This window comes from Heterodontus francisci, unplaced genomic scaffold (assembly GCF_036365525.1).
Source record: "Heterodontus francisci isolate sHetFra1 unplaced genomic scaffold, sHetFra1.hap1 HAP1_SCAFFOLD_918, whole genome shotgun sequence".
NCBI lineage: Eukaryota > Metazoa > Chordata > Chondrichthyes > Heterodontiformes > Heterodontidae > Heterodontus > Heterodontus francisci.
Window position 1 is genome coordinate 37,988 of NW_027141348.1, and position 23,354 is coordinate 61,341.

Here is a 23,354-nt window from a genome sequence, read left to right on the forward strand (position 1 = left end):
TACCCAGAAGGCAGTGCAGGAGGCCTGCTCCATCCTGCTCACCAGTGACCAACACGCGCAGCAAAGAGGTACGCGGACTCTTGATTCCTCTTTATTAAAGGGCTTATTTTATTTCCAGTGGCTCTCTACAAAACTCAGTTGCCCTGCGGGCGTGCACAGAGAAACAGGGAGGCCCATGGCCCTGAGCAATGGTGAGTTGTTGTCGGGCTATCGACCCCCCCGAGAGAGTGTAGGGTCTCCTCAAATTTCCGTCTACCCCCGCTTTTTTAACATTTATTGATCCAGCTTGCCATTTTTAATCCCCACCGCACCTCCAAATTAGTTCCCTTTACTGGGAACCTAGTCCCCTTGGTGTTGTGCGAGGATAAAATATTCCTTCGCATCCCCAACCTTGAGCGAGGCGTAAGCTCCCGACACGACCCTTGCTCCCCAAGTCTTGTCAACCTGCTTCCACTCGCAGTAAATTAGAACTAAAAAAATGCAGATGACGAACAACCCGAGACAAATAAATTGTGAAATGTCGGGAACCAACAACCAACCAACCTTCCCCCGCACCCCCTCCCCACCACATCCCTTGGACGGTTCAGTCAGAGATAATTAATGATTCGCGTGTGGAGTCCCCTGTCCTCATCCCCACGGATACCGACTGACCAACCATGTGGCCTGGAGGTACCAACCCTACAGGATTGCCCTGGACTCTCCAAGAGAAACTATCAGGTGAAAAATCATAAGGTGGGGCACCATTAATCAAAATTGTGCTTTCATTTTTATTTAAACGCTTTGATTTATTAGTGACACGATTATCGGGGATGGGAGACAAAGTCCGTCAAGGTGAATTCAACTGAGGAGCCTGTTCCCTTTCCGATTGGCCGTGGGAAGGCGATGCGCCCGGAGGATGGGCCAATGGCGGGACGGTTGGAGGTCAGAGGTCATGAGAAGCCTCTAGGAACAGGCCCAGCCAGAGTTGGCCAGATCACTCGCACAGGTCGCGGCGCGATGCCTTCAGCAGTTGAATAGCGTCTGGTTAAGGCACCAGAGGGCAGGCGGGGCCCCTGGGCATTTCCAGGATGGGCAGGGGTGGAATTCGCCATAGTGGTGCGGGTGGGAAGAGTGAAATGTTTATTGCTCCCTTTCTTAGCACCCCGCCCTCTTCCGCACCACAGAACTCCCCCTCGGCAATGGGGTGGCCCTCAACAAACACCCACCCCCACCAATCCCCCTCAGTTTAGGTACAGACCCTACAAACACCTACCCCCGCCACCCCCCCCCCCCCCCAATTCCCCCTCAGTAATGGGTGAACCCCACAAACTCCCCTCCCCCACTCCTCCCCCCCCCCCACACACACACACTGTGACATGTTCCATTGGCTCCGGGGGGGCTACACCCAAACCTTTCCCGCCGTCTCGCCCGTCTTGAGGCAGCAGAGGCCCGCCCCGCGGTAGCGGGAGGCTGGAAGGTTCCGGTACACGGCCTTGCTGTAGGGGATGAAGCACAGGCCGAGCTGCAGGTGGCGGGCGAGGCGGCAGTAGGCAGCCAGGGCGAGGACTGCCAGCGGCGTCACCAGCACAAACCCCACCACCATCAGGGCGGTGGAACTGTTGTCGTTCAGAAGCTCCTTGCAGTGGGCGGCATGGGAATTCAGAACCTGCGAGGGAGAGGACAGAGTTACCACAGGAATTACAGCCGAGTTACCGCAGAGTTACAGCAGCTACTACAAAGTAAGAACAGAGTTACAACGGAGTTAAAAATAAAACTTTATAAATCACCTGTTAGGCCTCAGCTGGAGGATTGTCTCCAATACCGGGCTCCGCACTTTAGGAATGATGTCAAGGCCTCGGAGAGGGTGCGGAGTAGATTTACTGGAATGGGACCAGGGATGAGGGACTTCACTTAATGTGGAGAGACTGGAGAAGCTGGGATTGTTCTCCTGAGAGCAGAGAAGGTTAAGGGGAGATTTAATCGAGGCGTTCAAAATCACGAAGGGTTTTGATAGAATAAATCAGGAGAAACTGTTTCCAGTGGCAGGAGGGTCGGTAACCAGAGGGACACAGATTGAAGATAATTGGCAAAAGAACCAGAGGGGGAAATGAGGAGAATTTCTTTTTATAACGCAGCGAGTTGTTGTGATCTGGAACACGCTGCTAGAAAGGGCGGTGGAAGCAGATTCAATAGTAACTTTCAAAAGGGGGAATTGGAGAAATACTTGAAGGGGAAAAATTTGCAGGGATTGGGGGAAGAGCTGGGAGGGAGAGTGGGACTGATTGGAGAGCTCTTTCAAAGAGCCAGCACAGGTACGATGGGCCGAATGGCCTCTTTTCTACTATGTGTTTCTCGGAAAGTCAGTGTTTACATGCGGAACTGCATAAAACTAGGCCAGAGTTTTAAGACTGTTCCCATGAGCGCAAGTTGTTAAGAAATCCAACAAGAATATTCTGGAAAAAACAGAGAGGGAGAAAAACTCAAAGCAGGGAGATTTAAAGGAGGGGCCTAGGGATTAATGGATGACTGAGTACCATTAGGATGCTCCCTCCACCCACTCCCCACCCCCCCAACAAAGTCTCTATCCGTCCTCTACCATTCAGTGTGCATGAGAACGTACAGAACTATTAATAGTTTTGTCTCAAACCATAGTTTGAATATCGCCATGGCAACCGCTGTAAATAGCAGTGTGGCCAAGACTGGAGTATAGGGCCCAGCTTGGCAACCGCCAGCCTCCATCTGTAGCCTCCACTTGGGAAGAGACCCGCATCAGAATAAAGAGTCAAAATATTAGTTTTGAACACAAACCTCCACCGGAAGACTGCAAGTACCTCATCTGTTAATTGAGAAGCTAAGGCCCAAGGCCCAAAGCCTAAGGTAGAAAGTTCAAAGCCTAAGGCTCAAAGCCCAAAGCCCAAAGTTTAAGTCCCAAAGCCTAAGGTCCAAGACCCAAAGCCCAAGGTACAAAGCCCAAAGCCTAAGGTACAAAGGTCAAAGCCCAAAGCCAAAGCTTTAAAGCCCAAAGTCCAAAGCCTAAGACCCAAGGCCCAAATGTCAAAGCCCAAAGCTTAGGTCCAAAACCCAAAGCCCAAGATACAAAGCCCAAAGTACAAAGGTCAAAGCCCAAAGCCAAAGCTTAAGGCCCAAAGCCTAAGGTCCAAAACCCAAAGCCCAAGATACAAAGCCCAAAGCCTAAGGTAACAAAGCCCAAAGCCCAAGGCCCATCTTTGGTAGAAGTTGGAGTGAAGAAGTTAATCAGGAAAGGGTGGTTAGATGATGTCAAAATGAGGTTTTAAAAGTGTAATAAAAGCAGAAAGTGCTGGAAATACTCAGCAGGTCTGGCAGCATCTGTGGAGAGAGAAGCAGAGTTAACGTTTCAGGTCTGTGACCTTTCATCAGCATGGCTTTTATTTTAAAAGTGTAATATGTGTGGAGTGAGGACTCCCACAGGTTTGAGGGCCTGTGAAAGGCTGAGGTTAGAGACTGCTGACGGGGTGTGTGCTGATTCTTGATCTCAACCCAGTGAGTATGAAAGGCGTGTGATGGAAGTAAGAGGCATGATACATGGTATAGGAGATTGGGAGCAGACTGGGTGGGGTATTAAGTAGTATGGGGAGTGAGGAAGGTATTCGATGCTTGTCAGTTTTGAAATTGTCTTTTTATAAAATATTCAATACACCAGAAGGCCAAGGTTGCCCCTCACTCCCAATCTGAGGCCCCTCTTCACTCCTAGGCCAAGGATGCACCGTTCCAAGGGAGGGGCTGGGTGTGGACGGTGTCCGGAGTGGATCCGTGAAAAAGGAATGGAGGCCGGGACGCTGGATGGTCCAGGAGGCTGCGTGCAGGCCCTCCAAGCGCTGGGAAAATATTCTTAAGGGCCGGGACAATAAAGAACACCAGGCCTAGAATTTCCCTTCGCCCTTTCAAAGACCGCAAGCAGCTTGACTCTTCCGAAACCCTTCTCGAAAGAGAGAGGGGGTGACAGGGGGAGGGGGAAGGAGGAGTAAAACCATCTCAACCACAGAGATGATGAAGGCCAGACCCTCTCTCTCTCTCTCTCTCTCTCCCTGTCTCCTCCTTCGCCTGGAATGCATCAGCGTGTAGGTCTGTCTGAACTCTTTATGCCTGACACCGGGGGATGGTGTAGTGCTTAGATGTCCAATGGCTTAAATCTCCTCTGTTCTGGGAGAGTGGGGAGGAGGGGCTGAATACCCTCCGTCAGTAACTTACAGCACAGAAACAGGCCATTCGGCCCATCTGCTCCGTGCTGGTGTTTATGCTCCACACGAGCCTCCACCCCCCCCCCACTTCCTCTCACCCTATCACCACATCCTTCTATTTCTATCTCCCTCATGTGTTTATCCAGCTTCCCCTTAAATGTATCGACACTATTCACCTCGACCACTCCCTGTGGGAGCGAGTTCCACATTCTCACCACTCTCTGGGGAAAGAGGTTTCTCCTGAATTCCCCGTTGGATTTATTAGTGACTGTCTTATATTGATGACCCCCTAGTTCTGGTCTCCTCCCACATCTTCTCTCTGTCTACCCGATCAAAAGCCCTTCATCATTTTAAAGCCCTCAATCAGGTCACCCCTCAGCCTTCTCTTTCCTAGAGAAAAGAGCCCCAGCCTGCTCACTCTTTCCTGATTGCTACACCCTCTCATTCCAGTAAATTATTTTTGCAACTTCTCCCCAGTGCCTGTTCCTTTCTGTAAAATGGAGACCGGAACTGTTCACCGTGAGAAAGAATTTGCATTTATATAGTGCCTTTCACCACTTCAGCACAGACAGTCAATGAAATACTTTCTTGAAGTGCATTCGTTGTTGCAGTGAAGGGAACACGGCAGCCAGAATTGCACACAGCAAGATCCCACTCCAGGCGTGCTTCACTTCCACGACTAGGTGAGTCTGACTATCTCGAGTGCGGTGTTTGACTCTTACTTGGGATCGGTCGGGGAGCCCCCGCGGACATCAAGTGCCCCTCAGGTACCTCACCTAAGCGACCACCCTTACGTACGGGAGGGCAATTCGATCGGGGGGGGGGGGGCGTTGCAGTGAAGCCCGATCCGTTTCTGGGCACACAGAGAGCCACAGAGACGCTGAATGGGGATCAGGAGCCCTGACATTCAGTTCCTTCTCTCACCCAAAGGCACTGAGGCTGATTCTAGCAACTCCCCCTCCCCACCCCTCAAACGACCTCCCGCACGTTTCGACCTGGTGTTTGATCACCCAGCACAGAGCGGGGGTCAAACCCTGGGCCTTTCCTGTCACTTCGGGCCAGCGGGTCACCAACAACAATTGCATTTATATAGTACCTTCAACTTAGCAAGACATCCCGGAAGTGATTATCGAACAAAATCTGACCCCGAGCCACGTAAGGAGATATTCGGGACGGGCGACCAAAAGCTCGGTCAAAGAGGTCGGTTTTAAGGGGCGTCTTAAAGGAGGAAAGAGAGAGAGGCGGAGAGGGTTTAGGGAGGGAATTCCAGAGCTCGGGAGCCCCCAGGCAGCTGAAGGCACGGCCGCCAATGGTGGAGCGATGGGAATCGATGGATGGTCAAGAGGGCAGAATTGGAGGAGGGCAGAGATCTCGGAGGGTCGTGGGGCTGGAGGAGGGTCACAGAGATAGGGAGAGGGTGAGGCCCATGGAGGGATTTGAAAACAAGGGTGAGAATTTTAAAATCGAGGTGCTGCTTGACTCACTCACTCACCTGCGAGTGGCAGAGGAAGCCGAACACAACCATTATGGAGGCGGGCATCAGGACCGTCCCGAAGACAGCAGCAATGAGCAGGATGTTGAAGAGGCCGACCACCGCGTTCTGGGCAGTGACCAGCACGGCACAGGCCCAGCAGTCCAGCGTGCTGCGGAGCTGCAGTGTCTCGTCACGGCCTGGGTCGCTGGAGTAGGCAGGCGGGATGGCCGGCGGCCTCTCCACACTCCCGCGCCGCGCGGCCGGGCGGCCTGGCGAGGCCCCGCAGTCAGACATGGAGGCGCCAAGACCCAGAGAAAGCGTTCTCCTCGTCAAGCCTCCTTGCACGCGCTCCCCGGCCCGGATGGACTTTTCTAGAAGCTTCACTGTAAGCCCAGGCAGGAGAGAGTTTCCCAGAGCTGTTGCTTTCTCAGAGATCCTCGCTGTCTCTCTCTCTCTCTCTCTCTCTCTCACAGTCACTAAAGTGAGCGACGTCAGGCCTCTCCTCGCAGGCACCAGGAGTGGGCCCCACAGTTAATCCTGGAATGTGAGATAACCCCCCTCAGTGATATCACGAGAGACGGGGAGAGCGTATTAGTGTGTGGGTGGGGGCAGGGGGAAGCACAGTAGGGAGGTGAGAGTGAGCTGCTGAACTGACAGGCTGTTTGTACTACATCCTGGAGTAGGCCTCAAAGGGGCCTTCAGAGGCCGCAGAGACAGCACAGCTGCTGGCATTCACTCAGACAGATTCACACTCACCCGTGTACACACTCACACATAAAAACACACACGTGCACACAGAGGGATCTCCTCCACCGAGAGTTCAACTACCTTAGGAGACAAGTGAAGCTTATCAGATACATCCTCGACTAGTTAATAAGGGACAGAGAGAGAGAGGCATTGGGACACACTGATAGACAAGACTGTCGCCTTTGTGGGTAAAAGCGCCACTTGCTGTGGTCCTGACACATACAGAGACAGACAGGCCCGGTTAGGCTCCTAGGAGTGTTCCAGGTTGCCAAAGGGATGAACTCTGCGTCAGGTCACACACCATCCCAACTTGAACCTATATCAGGCTTTGCTTCATCATTATTGGGTCTGGGTCCCAGAATGCTAGAACCCAACAGCGCTGGGGGACTGGGGGGGAGGGGGGGGAGAGTGCCTTCACCACATAGGACTGCAGTAGTTCAAGGAGATGCTTGTCACCATCTTCTCAAGGGGCAACCTGGGATGGGCAATAAATGCCAAGCCTTGCCAGTGACGATCACATCCCAGGAGCAAAATTAAAAAACCCATGTCGGGAATTGGGAGCTGATACGAGGCCTGCCCGTGAAATATGGCTGCTTATGTGAGGGATAGCCAGTAACCATGGAAACAGCTAGGCCCGAGCCCAAGTCAAGAAAAGGGGAGAGAAATTTAAAAGAGAAACGTGCCTTTCACGACCTCTAGACTTCCCAAAGTTCTTCACCAATGAAGTACGTTGGACGTATAGCCACTGATGTAATGTAGGGACTGTGGCAGCCAATTTGCGCACAGCAAGATCCCACAAACAGCAATGTGATGAATGAATCTGATAGCTGTTGGTGATGTTGCCTGAGAGACGAACATCGTCCGGGGGCGCCAGGGAGAACTCCCCCTGCTCTCCGTCAAATAGAGCGAGGGGATCTTCTACATCCACCTGAGCGGGCACACAGGACCTTGGACACCTCTGGCAGTGCAGCGCTCTGGAGAGACGGTGGCCGAGTGGTAATGTCACAGAACTAGTGATCCAGAGGGCCAGGCCAATGCCCCAGGGACATGGGTTCAAATCCCACCACGGCAGCTGGTGGGATTTAAATTCAATTAATTAATTAATAAAAACCTGGAATTGAAAGCTAGCGTCAGTAATGGTGGCACGAAACTATCATCGATTGTCACAAAAACCCATCTGGTTCACGAATGTCCTTTTGGGAAGGAAATCTGCCGTCCTAACCTGGTCTGGCCTACATCTGACTCCAGACCCACAGCAATGGGGTTGACTCTTAACTGCCCTCTGAAAGGGCCTAGCAAGCCACTCAGTTGTCAAGGGAAATTAGGGATGGGCAACAAATGCTGGCCTTGCCAACGACGCCCACATCCCATGAAAGAATAAAAAAAAGTACTGTCCTGCATTTTGAGCAGAAGTGGGATTCGAACCAAATACCTTCTCACAGAGTGTGGCCCACTGAGTCATGGCTGATAGTCTCCTGTTGTAGGGCAAAGAGCAGGGAAACTCATGATTCTTAGCGAGATACAGACAACAGGGAGCGATATCATCGCCCATTTATGGGGTCAAGGGTCACAGTGCAGGACAAAGGAGGGCAGCTGAGGCAAATCAGGAGGTCAGAGACCGCCGGACGGACGGCAGTGCATAATTATTCCACACACGTTATTCCAGTGAGTGAGGGGGGGGGGGAATGGTGGAAACAACCAGTACAGATTCACACAAATACAAACCAGATAGTCTTCTGACAGTAAATAATACCTTGGGACCCAGTATCGGAGGCCACACGGCCTCTCGAGCCTGCTCCACCACGATTCAATTAGATCGTGGGTGATTATCAGCTTAACTCCATCTAGCCACCTTGAAGGAAAGACTTGCATTTATATAGCGCCTTTTGTGATCCCAGTTCATCCCAAAGCAATTTACAGCCAATTATACCTGTTGCGACGCCCCAAAGTTCTTTACCAATGAAGTCACTGATGTGATGCAGGAAACGTGGCAGCTAATTTGATCACAGCAAGATCCCACAAACTAGCAATGACCAGCTCATCTGTTATTTCTTGTGTTGGTGTTTGAGGGGTAAATATTAGCCACCCAGGGAGAACTCCCCTGCTCTTCTTCAGATAGAGCTCAGGAATCTTTGACACCCACCCGAGGGAGCAGACAAGGCTTCGGTTTTATGTCTCATCTGAGAGAAGGCATCTCCGACAGAGCAGCCCTCCCTCAGTACTGCACGAGGAGAGTCAGCCGAGCCTTCGGAGCAAGGATCGAACCCACAACGTTTTGATTCAGTGGCGAGAACGTTACCCAGTGAGCCACCGTTCAAGGGTTCTGTAACCCATTGTCCCCCTCACCAAACAAAAATCTATCTTAAACCCCTCGATTAGATCACCCCTTAATCTTCGACTCTCGAGCAAATACAAGCCGGGTCTGTGCAACCTGTCCTCGTAATTTAACCCTTTAGCCCCGGGATCAGTCTGGTGAATCTGCACTGCACCCTCTCCGAGGCCGATAGATCCTCCCTGAGGTGTGGGGCCCACAACTGGACACAGTTACTCCAGTTGGGGTCTAACCAGAGCTTTATACAACTGAAGCACAACTTCCACCTCCTTATATTGCAGCCATTTCATTAGAATTTTAAATTAATATATTGTACCTGGCTTCACAGGAATGTAATGGGACGCACAGCTTAACACTGAACCGGTCGGAAATATTCAGACAGGTGACCAAAAACACTTGGTCTAAGTGATAGGGGAGAGAGCAGGGCAGTGGAGTTAGTTTGGGATTGATACAGGGCTATGGGGAGAGAGCAGGGTAGTGGAGTTAGTTTGGGGTTGATACAGGACGATGGGGAGAGAGCAGGGTAGTGGAGTTAGTTTGGGGTTGATACAGGACGATGGGGAGAGAGCAGGGTAGTGGAGTTAGTTTGGGGTTGATACAGGACGATGGGGAGAGAGCAGGGTAGTGGAGTTAGTTTGGGGTTGATACAGGACGATGGGGAGAGAGCAGGGTAGTGGAGTTAGTTTGGGGTTGATACAGGACGATGGAGAGAGAGCAGGGTAGCGGAGTTAGTTTGGGATTGATAAAGGGCTATGGGGAGAGAGCAGGGTAGCGGAGTTAGTTTGGGATTGATAAAGGGCTATGGTGAGAGAGCAGGGCAGTGGAGTTAGTTTGGGATTTATACAGGGCTATGGGGAGAGAGCAGGGTAGCGGAGTTAGTTTGGGATTGATAAAGGGCTATGGGGAGAGAGCAGGGTAGCGGAGTTAGTTTGGGATTGATAAAGGGCTATGGGGAGAGATCAGGGCAGTGGAGTTAGTTTGGGATTAATACAGGGCTATGGAGAGAGAGCAGGGCAGTGGAGTTAGTTTGGGATTGATACAGGACGATGGGGAGAGAGCAGGGCAGTGGAGTTAGTTTGGGATTGATACAGGGCTATGGGGAGAGAGCAGGGCAGTGGAGTTAGTTTGGGATTGATACAGGGCTATGGGGAGAGAGCAGGGTAGCGGAGTTAGTTTGGGATTGATAAAGGGCTATGGGGAGAGAGCAGGGTAGCGGAGTTAGTTTGGGATTGATAAAGGGCTATGGGGAGAGATCAGGGCAGTGGAGTTAGTTTGGGATTAATACAGGGCTATGGGGAGAGAGCAGGGCAGTGGAGTTAGTTTGGGATTGATACAGGACGATGGGGAGAGAGCAGGGCAGTGGAGTTAGTTTGGGATTGATACAGGACGATGGGGAGAGAGCAGGGTAGCGGAGATAGTTTGGGATTGATAAAAGGCTATGGGGAGAGAGCAGGGTAGTGGAGTTAGTTTGGGATTGATACAGGGCGATGGGGAGAGAGCAGGGCAGTGGAGTTAGTTTGGGATTGATACAGGGCTTTGGGGAGAGAGCAGGGCAGTGGAGTTAGTTTGGGATTGATACAGGGCTTTGGGGAGAGAGCAGGGTAGTGGAGTTAGTTTGGGATTGATACAGGGCTATGGGGAGAGAGCAGGGCAGTGGAGTTAGTTTGGGATTGATACAGGGCTATGGGGAGAGAGCAGGGCAGTGGAGTTAGTTTGGGATTGATGCAGGACTATGGGGAGAGAGCAGGGTAGCGGAGTTAGTTTGGGATTGATAAAGGGCTATGGTGAGAGAGCAGGGCAGTGGAGTTAGTTTGGGATTTATACAGGGCTATGGGGAGAGAGCAGGGTAGCGGAGTTAGTTTGGGATTGATAAAGGGCTATGGTGAGAGAGCAGGGCAGTGGAGTTAGTTTGGGATTGATACAGGGCTATGGGGAGAGAGCAGGGCAGTGGAGTTAGTTTGGGATTTATACAGGGCTATGGGGAGAGAGCAGGGTAGCGGAGTTAGTTTGGGATTGATAAAGAGCTATGGGGAGAGAGCAGGGTAGCGGAGTTAGTTTGGGATTGATAAAGGGTTATGGGGAGAGAGCAGGGTAGTGGAGTTAGTTTGGGATTGATAAAGGGCTATGGTGAGAGAGCAGGGCAGTGGAGTTAGTTTGGGATTGATACAGGGCTATGGGGAGAGAGCAGGGCAGTGGAGTTAGTTTGGGATTTATACAGGGCTATGGGGAGAGAGCAGGGTAGCGGAGTTAGTTTGGGATTGATACAGTGCTATGGGGAGAGAGCGGGGCAGTGGAGTTAGTTTGGGATTGATACAGGACGATGGGGAGAGAGCAGGGTAGTGGAGTTAGTTTGGGATTGATACAGGGCTATGGGGAGAGAGCGGGGCAGTGGAGTTAGTTTGGGATTGATACAGGACGATGGGGAGAGAGCAGGGTAGTGGAGTTAGTTTGGGATTGATACAGGACGATGGGGAGAGAGCAGGGCAGTGGAGTTAGTTTGGGATTGATACAGGACGATGGGGAGAGAGCAGGGTAGTGGAGTTAGTTTGGGATTGATAAAGGGCTATGGGGAGAGAGCAGGGTATCGGAGTTAGTTTGGGATTGATACAGGGCTATGGGGAGAGAGCAGGGCAGTGGAGTTAGTTTGGGATTGATACAGGACGATGGGGAGAGAGCAGGATAGTGGAGTTAGTTTGGGATTTATACAGGGCTATGGGGAGAGAGCAGGGTAGCGGAGTTAGTTTGGGATTGATAAAGGGCTATGGGGAGAGAGCAGGGTAGCGGAGTTAGTTTGGGATTGATAAAGGGCTATGGGGAGAGATCAGGGCAGTGGAGTTAGTTTGGGATTAATACAGGGCTATGGAGAGAGAGCAGGGCAGTGGAGTTAGTTTGGGATTGATACAGGACGATGGGGAGAGAGCAGGGCAGCGGAGTTAGTTTGGGATTGATACAGGACGATGGGGAGAGAGCAGGGTAGTGGAGTTAGTTTGGGATTGATACAGGACTATGGGGAGAGAGCAGGGTAGTGGAGTTAGTTTGGGATTGATACAGGGCTATGGGGAGAGAGCAGGGTGGTGGAGTTAGTTTGGGATTGATACAGGACGATGGGGAGAGAGCAGGGTAGTGGAGTTAGTTTGGGATTGATACAGGACTGTGGGGAGAGAGCAGGGTAGTGGAGTTAGTTTGGGATTGATACAGGACTATGGGGAGAGAGCAGGGTAGTGGAGTTAGTTTGGGATTGATACAGGGCTATGGGGAGAGAGCAGGGTAGTGGAGTTAGTTTGGGATTGATACAGGGCTATGGGGAGAGAGCAGGGTGGTGGAGTTAGTTTGGGATTGATACAGGACTATGGGGAGAGAGCAGGGTAGTGGAGTTAGTTTGGGATTGATACAGGACTGTGGGGAGAGAGCAGGGCAGTGGAGTTAGTTTGGGATTGATACAGGACTATGGGGAGAGAGCAGGGTAGTGGAGTTAGTTTGGGATTGATACAGGGCTGTGGGGAGAGAGCAGGGCAGTGGAGTTAGTTTGGGATTGATACAGGACGATGGGGAGAGAGCAGGGTAGTGGAGTTAGTTTGGGATTGATACAGGGCTTTGGGGAGAGAGCAGGGTAGTGGAGTTAGTTTGGGATTGATACAGGGCTTTGGGGAGAGAGCAGGGTAGTGGAGTTAGTTTGGGATTGATACAGGGCTATGGGGAGAGAGCAGGGCAGTGGAGTTAGTTTGGGATTGATGCAGGACTATGGGGAGAGAGCAGGGCAGTGGAGTTAGTTTGGGATTGATACAGGGCTTTGGGGTGAAAGCAGGGTAGTGGAGTTAGTTTGGGATTGATACAGGGCTATGGGGAGAGAGCAGGGTAGCGGAGTTAGTTTGGGATTGATAAAGGGCTATGGTGAGAGAGCAGGGCAGTGGAGTTAGTTTGGGATTTATACAGGGCTATGGGGAGAGAGCAGGGTAGCGGAGTTAGTTTGGGATTGATAAAGGGCTATGGGGAGAGAGCAGGGTAGCGGAGTTAGTTTGGGATTGATAAAGGGCTATGGTGAGAGAGCAGGGCAGTGGAGTTAGTTTGGGATTGATACAGGGCTATGGGGAGAGAGCAGGGCAGTGGAGTTAGTTTGGGATTTATACAGGGCTATGGGGAGAGAGCAGGGTAGCGGAGTTAGTTTGGGATTGATAAAGAGCTATGGGGAGAGAGCAGGGTAGCGGAGTTAGTTTGGGATTGATAAAGGGTTATGGGGAGAGAGCGGGGCAGTGGAGTTAGTTTGGGATTGATACAGGACGATGGGGAGAGAGCAGGGTAGTGGAGTTAGTTTGGGATTGATACAGGACGATGGGGAGAGAGCAGGGCAGTGGAGTTAGTTTGGGATTGATACAGGACGATGGGGAGAGAGCAGGGTAGTGGAGTTAGTTTGGGATTGATAAAGGGCTATGGGGAGAGAGCAGGGTATCGGAGTTAGTTTGGGATTGATACAGGGCTATGGGGAGAGAGCAGGGCAGTGGAGTTAGTTTGGGATTGATACAGGACGATGGGGAGAGAGCAGGGTAGTGGAGTTAGTTTGGGATTTATACAGGGCTATGGGGAGAGAGCAGGGTAGCGGAGTTAGTTTGGGATTGATAAAGGGCTATGGGGAGAGAGCAGGGTAGCGGAGTTAGTTTGGGATTGATAAAGGGCTATGGGGAGAGATCAGGGCAGTGGAGTTAGTTTGGGATTAATACAGGGCTATGGAGAGAGAGCAGGGCAGTGGAGTTAGTTTGGGATTGATACAGGACGATGGGGAGAGAGCAGGGCAGCGGAGTTAGTTTGGGATTGATACAGGACGATGGGGAGAGAGCAGGGTAGTGGAGTTAGTTTGGGATTGATACAGGACTATGGGGAGAGAGCAGGGTAGTGGAGTTAGTTTGGGATTGATACAGGGCTATGGGGAGAGAGCAGGGTGGTGGAGTTAGTTTGGGATTGATACAGGACGATGGGGAGAGAGCAGGGTAGTGGAGTTAGTTTGGGATTGATACAGGACTGTGGGGAGAGAGCAGGGTAGTGGAGTTAGTTTGGGATTGATACAGGACTATGGGGAGAGAGCAGGGTAGTGGAGTTAGTTTGGGATTGATACAGGGCTATGGGGAGAGAGCAGGGTAGTGGAGTTAGTTTGGGATTGATACAGGGCTATGGGGAGAGAGCAGGGTGGTGGAGTTAGTTTGGGATTGATACAGGACTATGGGGAGAGAGCAGGGTAGTGGAGTTAGTTTGGGATTGATACAGGACTGTGGGGAGAGAGCAGGGCAGTGGAGTTAGTTTGGGATTGATACAGGACTATGGGGAGAGAGCAGGGTAGTGGAGTTAGTTTGGGATTGATACAGGGCTGTGGGGAGAGAGCAGGGCAGTGGAGTTAGTTTGGGATTGATACAGGACGATGGGGAGAGAGCAGGGTAGTGGAGTTAGTTTGGGATTGATACAGGGCTTTGGGGAGAGAGCAGGGTAGTGGAGTTAGTTTGGGATTGATACAGGGCTTTGGGGAGAGAGCAGGGTAGTGGAGTTAGTTTGGGATTGATACAGGGCTATGGGGAGAGAGCAGGGCAGTGGAGTTAGTTTGGGATTGATGCAGGACTATGGGGAGAGAGCAGGGCAGTGGAGTTAGTTTGGGATTGATACAGGGCTTTGGGGTGAAAGCAGGGTAGTGGAGTTAGTTTGGGATTGATACAGGGCTATGGGGAGAGAGCAGGGTAGTGGAGTTAGTTTGGGATTGATAAAGGGCTATGGTGAGAGAGCAGGGCAGTGGAGTTAGTTTGGGATTTATACAGGGCTATGGGGAGAGAGCAGGGTAGCGGAGTTAGTTTGGGATTGATAAAGGGCTATGGGGAGAGAGCAGGGTAGCGGAGTTAGTTTGGGATTGATAAAGGGCTATGGTGAGAGAGCAGGGCAGTGGAGTTAGTTTGGGATTGATACAGGGCTATGGGGAGAGAGCAGGGCAGTGGAGTTAGTTTGGGATTTATACAGGGCTATGGGGAGAGAGCAGGGTAGCGGAGTTAGTTTGGGATTGATAAAGAGCTATGGGGAGAGAGCAGGGTAGCGGAGTTAGTTTGGGATTGATAAAGGGTTATGGGGAGAGAGCAGGGTAGTGGAGTTAGTTTGGGATTGATACAGTGCTATGGGGAGAGAGCGGGGCAGTGGAGTTAGTTTGGGATTGATACAGGACGATGGGGAGAGAGCAGGGTAGTGGAGTTAGTTTGGGATTGATACAGGGCTATGGGGAGAGAGCGGGGCAGTGGAGTTAGTTTGGGATTGATACAGGACGATGGGGAGAGAGCAGGGTAGTGGAGTTAGTTTGGGATTGATACAGGACGGTGGGGAGAGAGCAGGGCAGTGGAGTTAGTTTGGGATTGATACAGGACGATGGGGAGAGAGCAGGGTAGTGGAGTTAGTTTGGGATTGATAAAGGGCTATGGGGAGAGAGCAGGGCAGTGGAGTTAGTTTGGGATTGATACAGGACGATGGGGAGAGAGCAGGGTAGTGGAGTTAGTTTGGGATTTATACAGGACGATGGGGAGAGAGCAGGTTAGCGGAGTTAGTTTGGGATTGATAAAGGGCTATGGGGAGAGAGCAGGGTAGCGGAGTTAGTTTGGGATTGATAAAGGGCTATGGGGAGAGATCAGGGCAGTGGAGTTAGTTTGGGATTAATACAGGGCTATGGGGAGAGAGCAGGGCAGTGGAGTTAGTTTGGGATTGATACAGGACGATGGGGAGAGAGCAGGGCAGTGGAGTTAGTTTGGGATTGATACAGGGCGATGGGGAGAGAGCAGGGTAGTGGAGTTAGTTTGGGATTGATACAGGACTATGGGGAGAGAGCAGGGTAGTGGAGTTAGTTTGGGATTGATACAGGGCTATGGGGAGAGAGCAGGGTGGTGGAGTTAGTTTGGGATTGATACAGGACGATGGGGAGAGAGCAGGGTAGTGGAGTTAGTTTGGGATTGATACAGGACTGTGGGGAGAGAGCAGGGTAGTGGAGTTAGTTTGGGATTGATACAGGACTATGGGGAGAGAGCAGGGTAGTGGAGTTAGTTTGGGATTGATACAGGGCTATGGGGAGAGAGCAGGGTAGTGGAGTTAGTTTGGGATTGATACAGGGCTATGGGGAGAGAGCAGGGTGGTGGAGTTAGTTTGGGATTGATACAGGACTATGGGGAGAGAGCAGGGTAGTGGAGTTAGTTTGGGATTGATACAGGACTGTGGGGAGAGAGCAGGGTAGTGGAGTTAGTTTGGGATTGATACAGGACTATGGGGAGAGAGCAGGGTAGTGGAGTTAGTTTGGGATTGATACAGGGCTGTGGGGAGAGAGCAGGGTAGTGGAGTTAGTTTGGGATTGATACAGGACGATGGGGAGAGAGCAGGGTAGTGGAGTTAGTTTGGGATTGATACAGGGCTATGGGGAGAGAGCAGGGTAGTGGAGTTAGTTTGGGATTGATACAGGACTATGGGGAGAGAGCAGGGTGGTGGAGTTAGTTTGGGATTGATACATGACGATGGGGAGAGAGCAGGGGAGTGGAGTTAGTTTGGGATTGATACAGGGCTATGGGGAGAGAGCAGGGTAGTGGAGTTAGTTTGGGATTGATACAGGGCTATGGGGAGAGAGCAGGGTAGTGGAGTTAGTTTGGGATTGATACAGGACTATGGGGAGAGAGCAGGGTAGTGGAGTTAGTTTGGCATTGATACAGGGCTATGGGGAGAGAGCAGGGTGGTGGAGTTAGTTTGGGATTGATACAGGACGATGGGGAGAGAGCAGGGTAGTGGAGTTAGTTTGGGATTGATACAGGGCTATGGGGAGAGAGCAGGGTGGTGGAGTTAGTTTGGGATTGATACAGGACGATGGGGAGAGAGCAGGGGAGTGGAGTTAGTTTGGGATTGATACAGGGCTATGGGGAGAGAGCAGGGTAGTGGAGTTAGTTTGGGATTGATACAGGACTATGGGGAGAGAGCAGGGTAGTGGAGTTAGTTTGGGATTGATATAGGACGATGGGGAGAGAGCAGGGTAGTGGAGTTAGTTTGGGATTGTTACAGGGCTATGGGGAGAGAGCAGGGCAGTGGAGTTAGTTTGGGATTGATACAGGACTATGGGGAGAGAGCAGGGTAGTGGAGTTAGTTTGGGATTGATACAGGGCTATGGGGAGAGAGCAGGGTAGCGGAGATAGTTTGGGATTGATAAAGGGCTATGGGGAGAGAGCAGGGTAGTGGAGTTAGTTTGGGATTGATACAGGGCTACGGGGAGAGAGCAGGGCAGTGGAGTTAGTTTGGGATTGATACAGGGCTATGGGGAGAGAGCAGGGTAGTGGAGTTAGTTTGGGATTGATACAGGACTATGGGGAGAGAGCAGGGTAGTGGAGTTAGTTTGGGATTGATACAGGGCTATGGGGAGAGAGCAGGGTAGCGGAGATAGTTTGGGATTGATAAAGGGCTATGGGGAGAGAGCAGGGTAGTGGAGTTAGTTTGGGATTGATACAGGGCTACGGGGAGAGAGCAGGGCAGTGGAGTTAGTTTGGGATTGATACAGGGCTATGGGGAGAGAGCAGGGTAGCGGAGATAGTTTGGGATTGATAAAGGGCTATGGGGAGAGAGCAGGGTAGTGGAGTTAGTTTGGGATTGATACAGGGCTACGGGGAGAGAGCAGGGTAGTGGAGTTAGTTTGGGATTGATACAGGGCTATGGGGAGAGAGCAGGGTAGCGGAGATAGTTTGGGATTGATAAAGGGCTATGGGGAGAGAGCAGGGTAGTGGAGTTAGTTTGGGATTGATACAGGGCTACGGGGAGAGAGCAGGGTAGTGGAGTTAGTTTGGGATTGATACAGGGCTACGGGGAGAGAGCAGGGTAGTGGAGTTAGTTTGGGATTGATACAGGGCTTTGGGGAGAGAGCAGGGTAGTGGAGTTAGTTTGGGATTGATACAGGGCTTTGGGGAGAGAGCAGGGTAGTGGAGTTAGTTTGGGATTGATACAGGGCTATGGGGAGAGAGCAGGGCAGTGGAGTTAGTTTGGGATTGATACAGGGCTTTGGGGAGAGAGCAGGGTAGTGGAGTTAGTTTGGGATTGATACAGGGCTTTGGGGAGAGAGCAGGGTAGTGGAGTTAGTTTGGGATTGATACAGGGCTATGGGGAGAGAGCAGGGCAGTGGAGTTAGTTTGGGATTGATAAAGGGCTATGGGGAGAGAGCAGGGTAGTGGAGTTAGTTTGGGATTGATACAGGGCTATGGGGAGAGAGCAGGGCAGTGGAGTTAGTTTGGGATTGATACAGGACTATGGGGAGAGAGCAGGGCAGTGGAGTTAGTTTGGGATTGATACAGGGCTTTGGGGAGAGAGCAGGGTAGTGGAGTTAGTTTGGGATTGATACAGGGCTATGGGGAGAGAGCAGGGTAGCGGAGTTAGTTTGGGATTGATAAAGGGCTATGGTGAGAGAGCAGGGCAGTGGAGTTAGTTTGGGATTTATACAGGGCTATGGGGAGAGAGCAGGGTAGCGGAGTTAGTTTGGGATTGATAAAGGGCTATGGGGAGAGAGCAGGGTAGTGGAGTTAGTTTGGGATTAATACAGGGCTATGGGGAGAGAGCAGGGCAGTGGAGTTAGTTTGGGATTGATACAGGGCTATGGGGAGAGAGCAGGGCAGTGGAGTTAGTTTGGGATTGATACAGGGCTATGGGGAGAGAGCAGGGTAGTGGAGTTAGTTTGGGATTAATACAGGGCTATGGGGAGAGAGCAGGGCAGTGGAGTTAGTTTGGGATTGATACAGGGCTATGGGGAGAGAGCAGGGTAGTGGAGTTAGTTTGGGATTAATACAGGGCTATGGGGAGAGAGCAGGGCAGTGGAGTTAGTTTGGGATTGATACAGGGCTATGGGGAGAGAGCAGGGTAGTGGAGTTAGTTTGGGATTAATACAGGGCTATGGGGAGAGAGCAGGGCAGTGGAGTTAGTTTGGGATTGATACAGGGCTATGGGGAGAGAGCAGGGTAGCGGAGTTAGTTTGGGATTGATAAAGGGCTATGGTGAGAGAGCAGGGCAGTGGAGTTAGTTTGGGATTTATACAGGGCTATGTGGAGAGAGCAGGGCAGTGGAGTTAGTTTGGGATTTATACAGGGCTATGGGGAGAGAGCAGGGCAGTGGAGTTAGTTTGGGATTAATACAGGGCTATGGGGAGAGAGCAGGGCAGTGGAGTTAGTTTGGGATTGATACAGGACGATGGGGAGAGAGCAGGGTAGCGGAGTTAGTTTGGGATTGATAAAGGGCTATGGGGAGAGAGCAGGGCAGTGGAGTTAGTTTGGGATTAATACAGGGCTATGGGGAGAGAGCAGGGCAGTGGAGTTAGTTTGGGATTGATAAAGGGCTATGGGGAGAGAGCAGGGTAGCGGAGTTAGTTTGGGATTGATAAAGAGCTATGGGGAGAGAGCAGGGTAGCGGAGTTAGTTTGGGATTGATAAAGGGCTATGGGGAGAGAGCAGGGCAGTGGAGTTAGTTTGGGATTAATACAGGGCTATGGGGAGAGAGCAGGGCAGTGGAGTTAGTTTGGGATTGATACAGGACGATGGGGAGAGAGCAGGGTAGTGGAGTTAGTTTGGGATTTATACAGGGCTATGGGGAGAGAGCAGGGTAGCGGAGTTAGTTTGGGATTGATAAAGGGCTATGGGGAGAGAGCAGGGTAGCGGAGTTAGTTTGGGATTGATACAGGGCTATGGGCAGAGAGCAGGGCAGTGGAGTTAGTTTGGGATTGATACAGGACGATGGGGAGAGAGCAGGGTAGTGGAGTTAGTTTGGGATTTATACAGGGCTATGGGGAGAGAGCAGGGTAGCGGAGTTAGTTTGGGATTGATAAAGGGCTATGGGGAGAGAGCAGGGTAGCGGAGTTAGTTTGGGATTGATAAAGGGCTATGGGGAGAGATCAGGGTAGTGGAGTTAGTTTGGGATTAATACAGGGCTATGGGGAGAGAGCAGGGCAGTGGAGTTAGTTTGGGATTGATACAGGACGATGGGGAGAGAGCAGGGCAGTGGAGTTAGTTTGGGATTGATACAGGACGATGGGGAGAGAGCAGGGTAGCGGAGATAGTTTGGGATTGATAAAGGGCTATGGGGAGAGAGCAGGGTAGTGGAGTTAGTTTGGGATTGATACAGGGCTATGGGGAGAGAGCAGGGAAGTGGAGTTAGTTTGGGATTGATACAGGGCTTTGGGGAGAGAGCAGGGTAGTGGAGTTAGTTTGGGATTGATACAGGGCTATGGGGAGAGAGCAGGGCAGTGGAGTTAGTTTGGGATTGATACAGGGCTTTGGGGAGAGAGCAGGGTAGTGGAGTTAGTTTGGGATTAATACAGGGCTTTGGGGAGAGAGCAGGGTAGTGGAGTTAGTTTGGGATTGATAAAGGGCTATGGGGAGAGAGCAGGGTAGTGGAGTTAGTTTGGGATTGATACAGGGCTATGGGGAGAGAGCAGGGCAGTGGAGTTAGTTTGGGATTGATAAAGGGCTATGGGGAGAGAGCAGGGTAGTGGAGTTAGTTTGGGATTGATACAGGGCTATGGGGAGAGAGCAGGGTAGTGGAGTTAGTTTGGGATTGATGCAGGACTATGGGGAGAGAGCAGGGCAGTGGAGTTAGTTTGGGATTGATACAGGGCTATGGGGAGAGAGCAGGGCAGTGGAGTTAGTTTGGGATTGATAAAGGGCTATGGTGAGAGAGCAGGGCAGTGGAGTTAGTTTGGGATTTATACAGGGCTATGGGGAGAGAGCAGGGTAGCGGAGTTAGTTTGGGATTGATAAAGGGCTATGGGGAGAGAGCAGGGTAGCGGAGTTAGTTTGGGATTGATAAAGGGCTATGGTGAGAGAGCAGGGTAGTGGAGTTAGTTTGGGATTGATACAGGACTATGGGGAGAGAGCAGGGCAGTGGAGTTAGTTTGGGATTTATACAGGGCTATGGGGAGAGAGCAGGGTAGCGGAGTTAGTTTGGGATTGATAAAGAGCTATGGGGAGAGAGCAGGGTAGCGGAGTTAGTTTGGGATTGATAAAGGGTTATGGGGAGAGAGCAGGGTAGTGGAGTTAGTTTGGGATTGATACAGGGCTATGGGGAGAGAGCGGGGCAGTGGAGTTAGTTTGGGATTGATACAGGACGATGGGGAGAGAGCAGGGTAGTGGAGTTAGTTTGGGATTGATAAAGGGCTATGGGGAGAGAGCAGGGTAGCGGAGTTAGTTTGGGATTGATACAGGGCTATGGGGAGAGAGCAGGGCAGTGGAGTTAGTTTGGGATTGATACAGGGCTATGGGGAGAGAGCAGGGCAGTGGAGTTAGTTTGGGATTGATACAGGACGATGGGGAGAGAGCAGGGTAGTGGAGTTAGTTTGGGATTTATACAGGGCTATGGGGAGAGAGCAGGGTAGTGGAGTTAGTTTGGGATTGATAAAGGGCTATGGGGAGAAAGCAGGGTAGCGGAGTTAGTTTGGGATTGATAAAGGGCTATGGGGAGAGATCAGGGCATTGGAGTTAGTTTGGGATTAATACAGGGCTATGGGGAGAGAGCAGGGCAGTGGAGTTAGTTTGGGATTGATACAGGACGATGGGGAGAGAGCAGGGCAGTGGAGTTAGTTTGGGATTGATACAGGACGATGGGGAGAGAGCAGGGTAGTGGAGTTAGTTTGGGATTGATACAGGACTGTGGGGAGAGAGCAGGGTAGTGGAGTTAGTTTGGGATTGATACAGGACTATGGGGAGAGAGCAGGGTAGTGGAGTTAGTTTGGGATTGATACCGGGCTGTGGGGAGAGAGCAGGGCATTGGAGTTAGTTTGGGATTGATACAGGGCTACGGGGAGAGAGCAGGGCAGTGGAGTTAGTTTGGGATTGATACAGGGCTTTGGGGAGAGAGCAGGGTAGTGGAGTTAGTTTGGGATTGATACAGGGCTTTGGGGAGAGAGCAGGGTAGTGGAGTTAGTTTGGGATTGATACAGGGCTATGGGGAGAGAGCAGGGCAGTGGAGTTAGTTTGGGATTGATACAGGGCTTTGGGGAGAGAGCAGGGTAGTGGAGTTAGTTTGGGATTGATACAGGGCTTTGGGGAGAGAGCAGGGTAGTGGAGTTAGTTTGGGATTGATACAGGGCTATGGGGAGAGAGCAGGGCAGTGGAGTTAGTTTGGGATTGATAAAGGGCTATGGGGAGAGAGCAGGGTAGTGGAGTTAGTTTGGGATTGATACAGGGCTATGGGGAGAGAGCAGGGTAGCGGAGTTAGTTTGGGATTGATAAAGGGCTATGGTGAGAGAGCATGGCAGTGGAGTTAGTTTGGGATTTATACAGGGCCATGGGGAGAGAGCAGGGTAGCGGAGTTAGTTTGGGATTGATAAAGGGCTATGGGGAGAGAGCAGGGTAGCGGAGTTAGTTTGGGATTGATAAAGGGCGATGGTGAGAGAGCAGGGTAGTGGAGTTAGTTTGGGATTGATACAGGGCTTTGGGGAGAGAGCAGGGTAGTGGAGTTAGTTTGGGATTGATACAGGGCTATGGGGAGAGAGCAGGGCAGTGGAGTTAGTTTGGGATTGATACAGGGATTTGGGGTGAAAGCAGGGTAGTGGAGTTAGTTTGGGATTGATACAGGGCTATGGGGAGAGAGCAGGGTAGCGGAGCTAGTTTGGGATTGATAAAGGGCTATGGTGAGAGAGCAGGGCAGTGGAGTTAGTTTGGGATTTATACAGGGCTATGGGGAGAGAGCAGGGTAGCGGAGTTAGTTTGGGATTGATAAAGGGCTATGGGGAGAGAGCAGGGTAGCGGAGTTAGTTTGGGATTGATAAAGGGCTACGGTGAGAGAGCAGGGCAGTGGAGTTAGTTTGGGATTGATACAGGGCTATGGGGAGAGAGCAGGGCAGTGGAGTTAGTTTGGGATTTATACAGGGCTATGGGGAGAGAGCAGGGTAGCGGAGTTAGTTTGGGATTGATAAAGAGCTATGGGGAGAGAGCAGGGTAGCGGAGTTAGTTTGGGATTGATAAAGGGTTATGGGGAGAGAGCAGGGTAGTGGAGTTAGTTTGGGATTGATACAGTGCTATGGGGAGAGAGCGGGGCAGTGGAGTTAGTTTGGGATTGATACAGGGCTATGGGGAGAGAGCAGGGTAGTGGAGTTAGTTTGGGATTGATACAGGGCTATGGGGAGAGAGCGGGGCAGTGGAGTTAGTTTGGGATTGATACAGGACGATGGGGAGAGAGCAGGGTAGTGGAGTTAGTTTGGGATTGATACAGGACGATGGGGAGAGAGCAGGGCAGTGGAGTTAGTTTGGGATTGATACAGGACGATGGGGAGAGAGCAGGGTAGTGGAGTTAGTTTGGGATTGATAAAGGGCTATGGGGAGAGAGCAGGGTATCGGAGTTAGTTTGGGATTGATACAGGGCTATGGGGAGAGAGCAGGGCAGTGGAGTTAGTTTGGGATTGATAAAGGACGATGGGGAGAGAGCAGGGTAGTGGAGTTAGTTTGGGATTTATACAGGGCTATGGGGAGAGAGCAGGGTAGCGGAGTTAGTTTGGGATTGATAAAGGGCTATGGGGAGAGAGCAGGGTAGCGGAGTTAGTTTGGGATTGATAAAGGGCTATGGGGAGAGATCAGGGCAGTGGAGTTAGTTT

General features: G+C 51.4%; 1 protein-coding gene across 1 annotated transcript; it reads right to left on the reverse strand.

Moving 5' to 3' along the window:
- Positions 1-1,365: 1,365 nt before the first annotated feature.
- Positions 1,366-6,134, reverse strand: LOC137362922 (transmembrane protein 88-like). Its single transcript, XM_068027076.1, has 2 exons — positions 5,692-6,134; positions 1,366-1,645 (listed from the first exon to the last, which is right to left on the reverse strand). The coding sequence occupies exons 1-2, from the start codon at positions 5,965-5,967 to the stop codon at positions 1,379-1,381; spliced, it is 543 nt and encodes a 180-aa protein (XP_067883177.1). The 5' UTR covers positions 5,968-6,134; the 3' UTR covers positions 1,366-1,378.
- Positions 6,135-23,354: the final 17,220 nt, after the last annotated feature.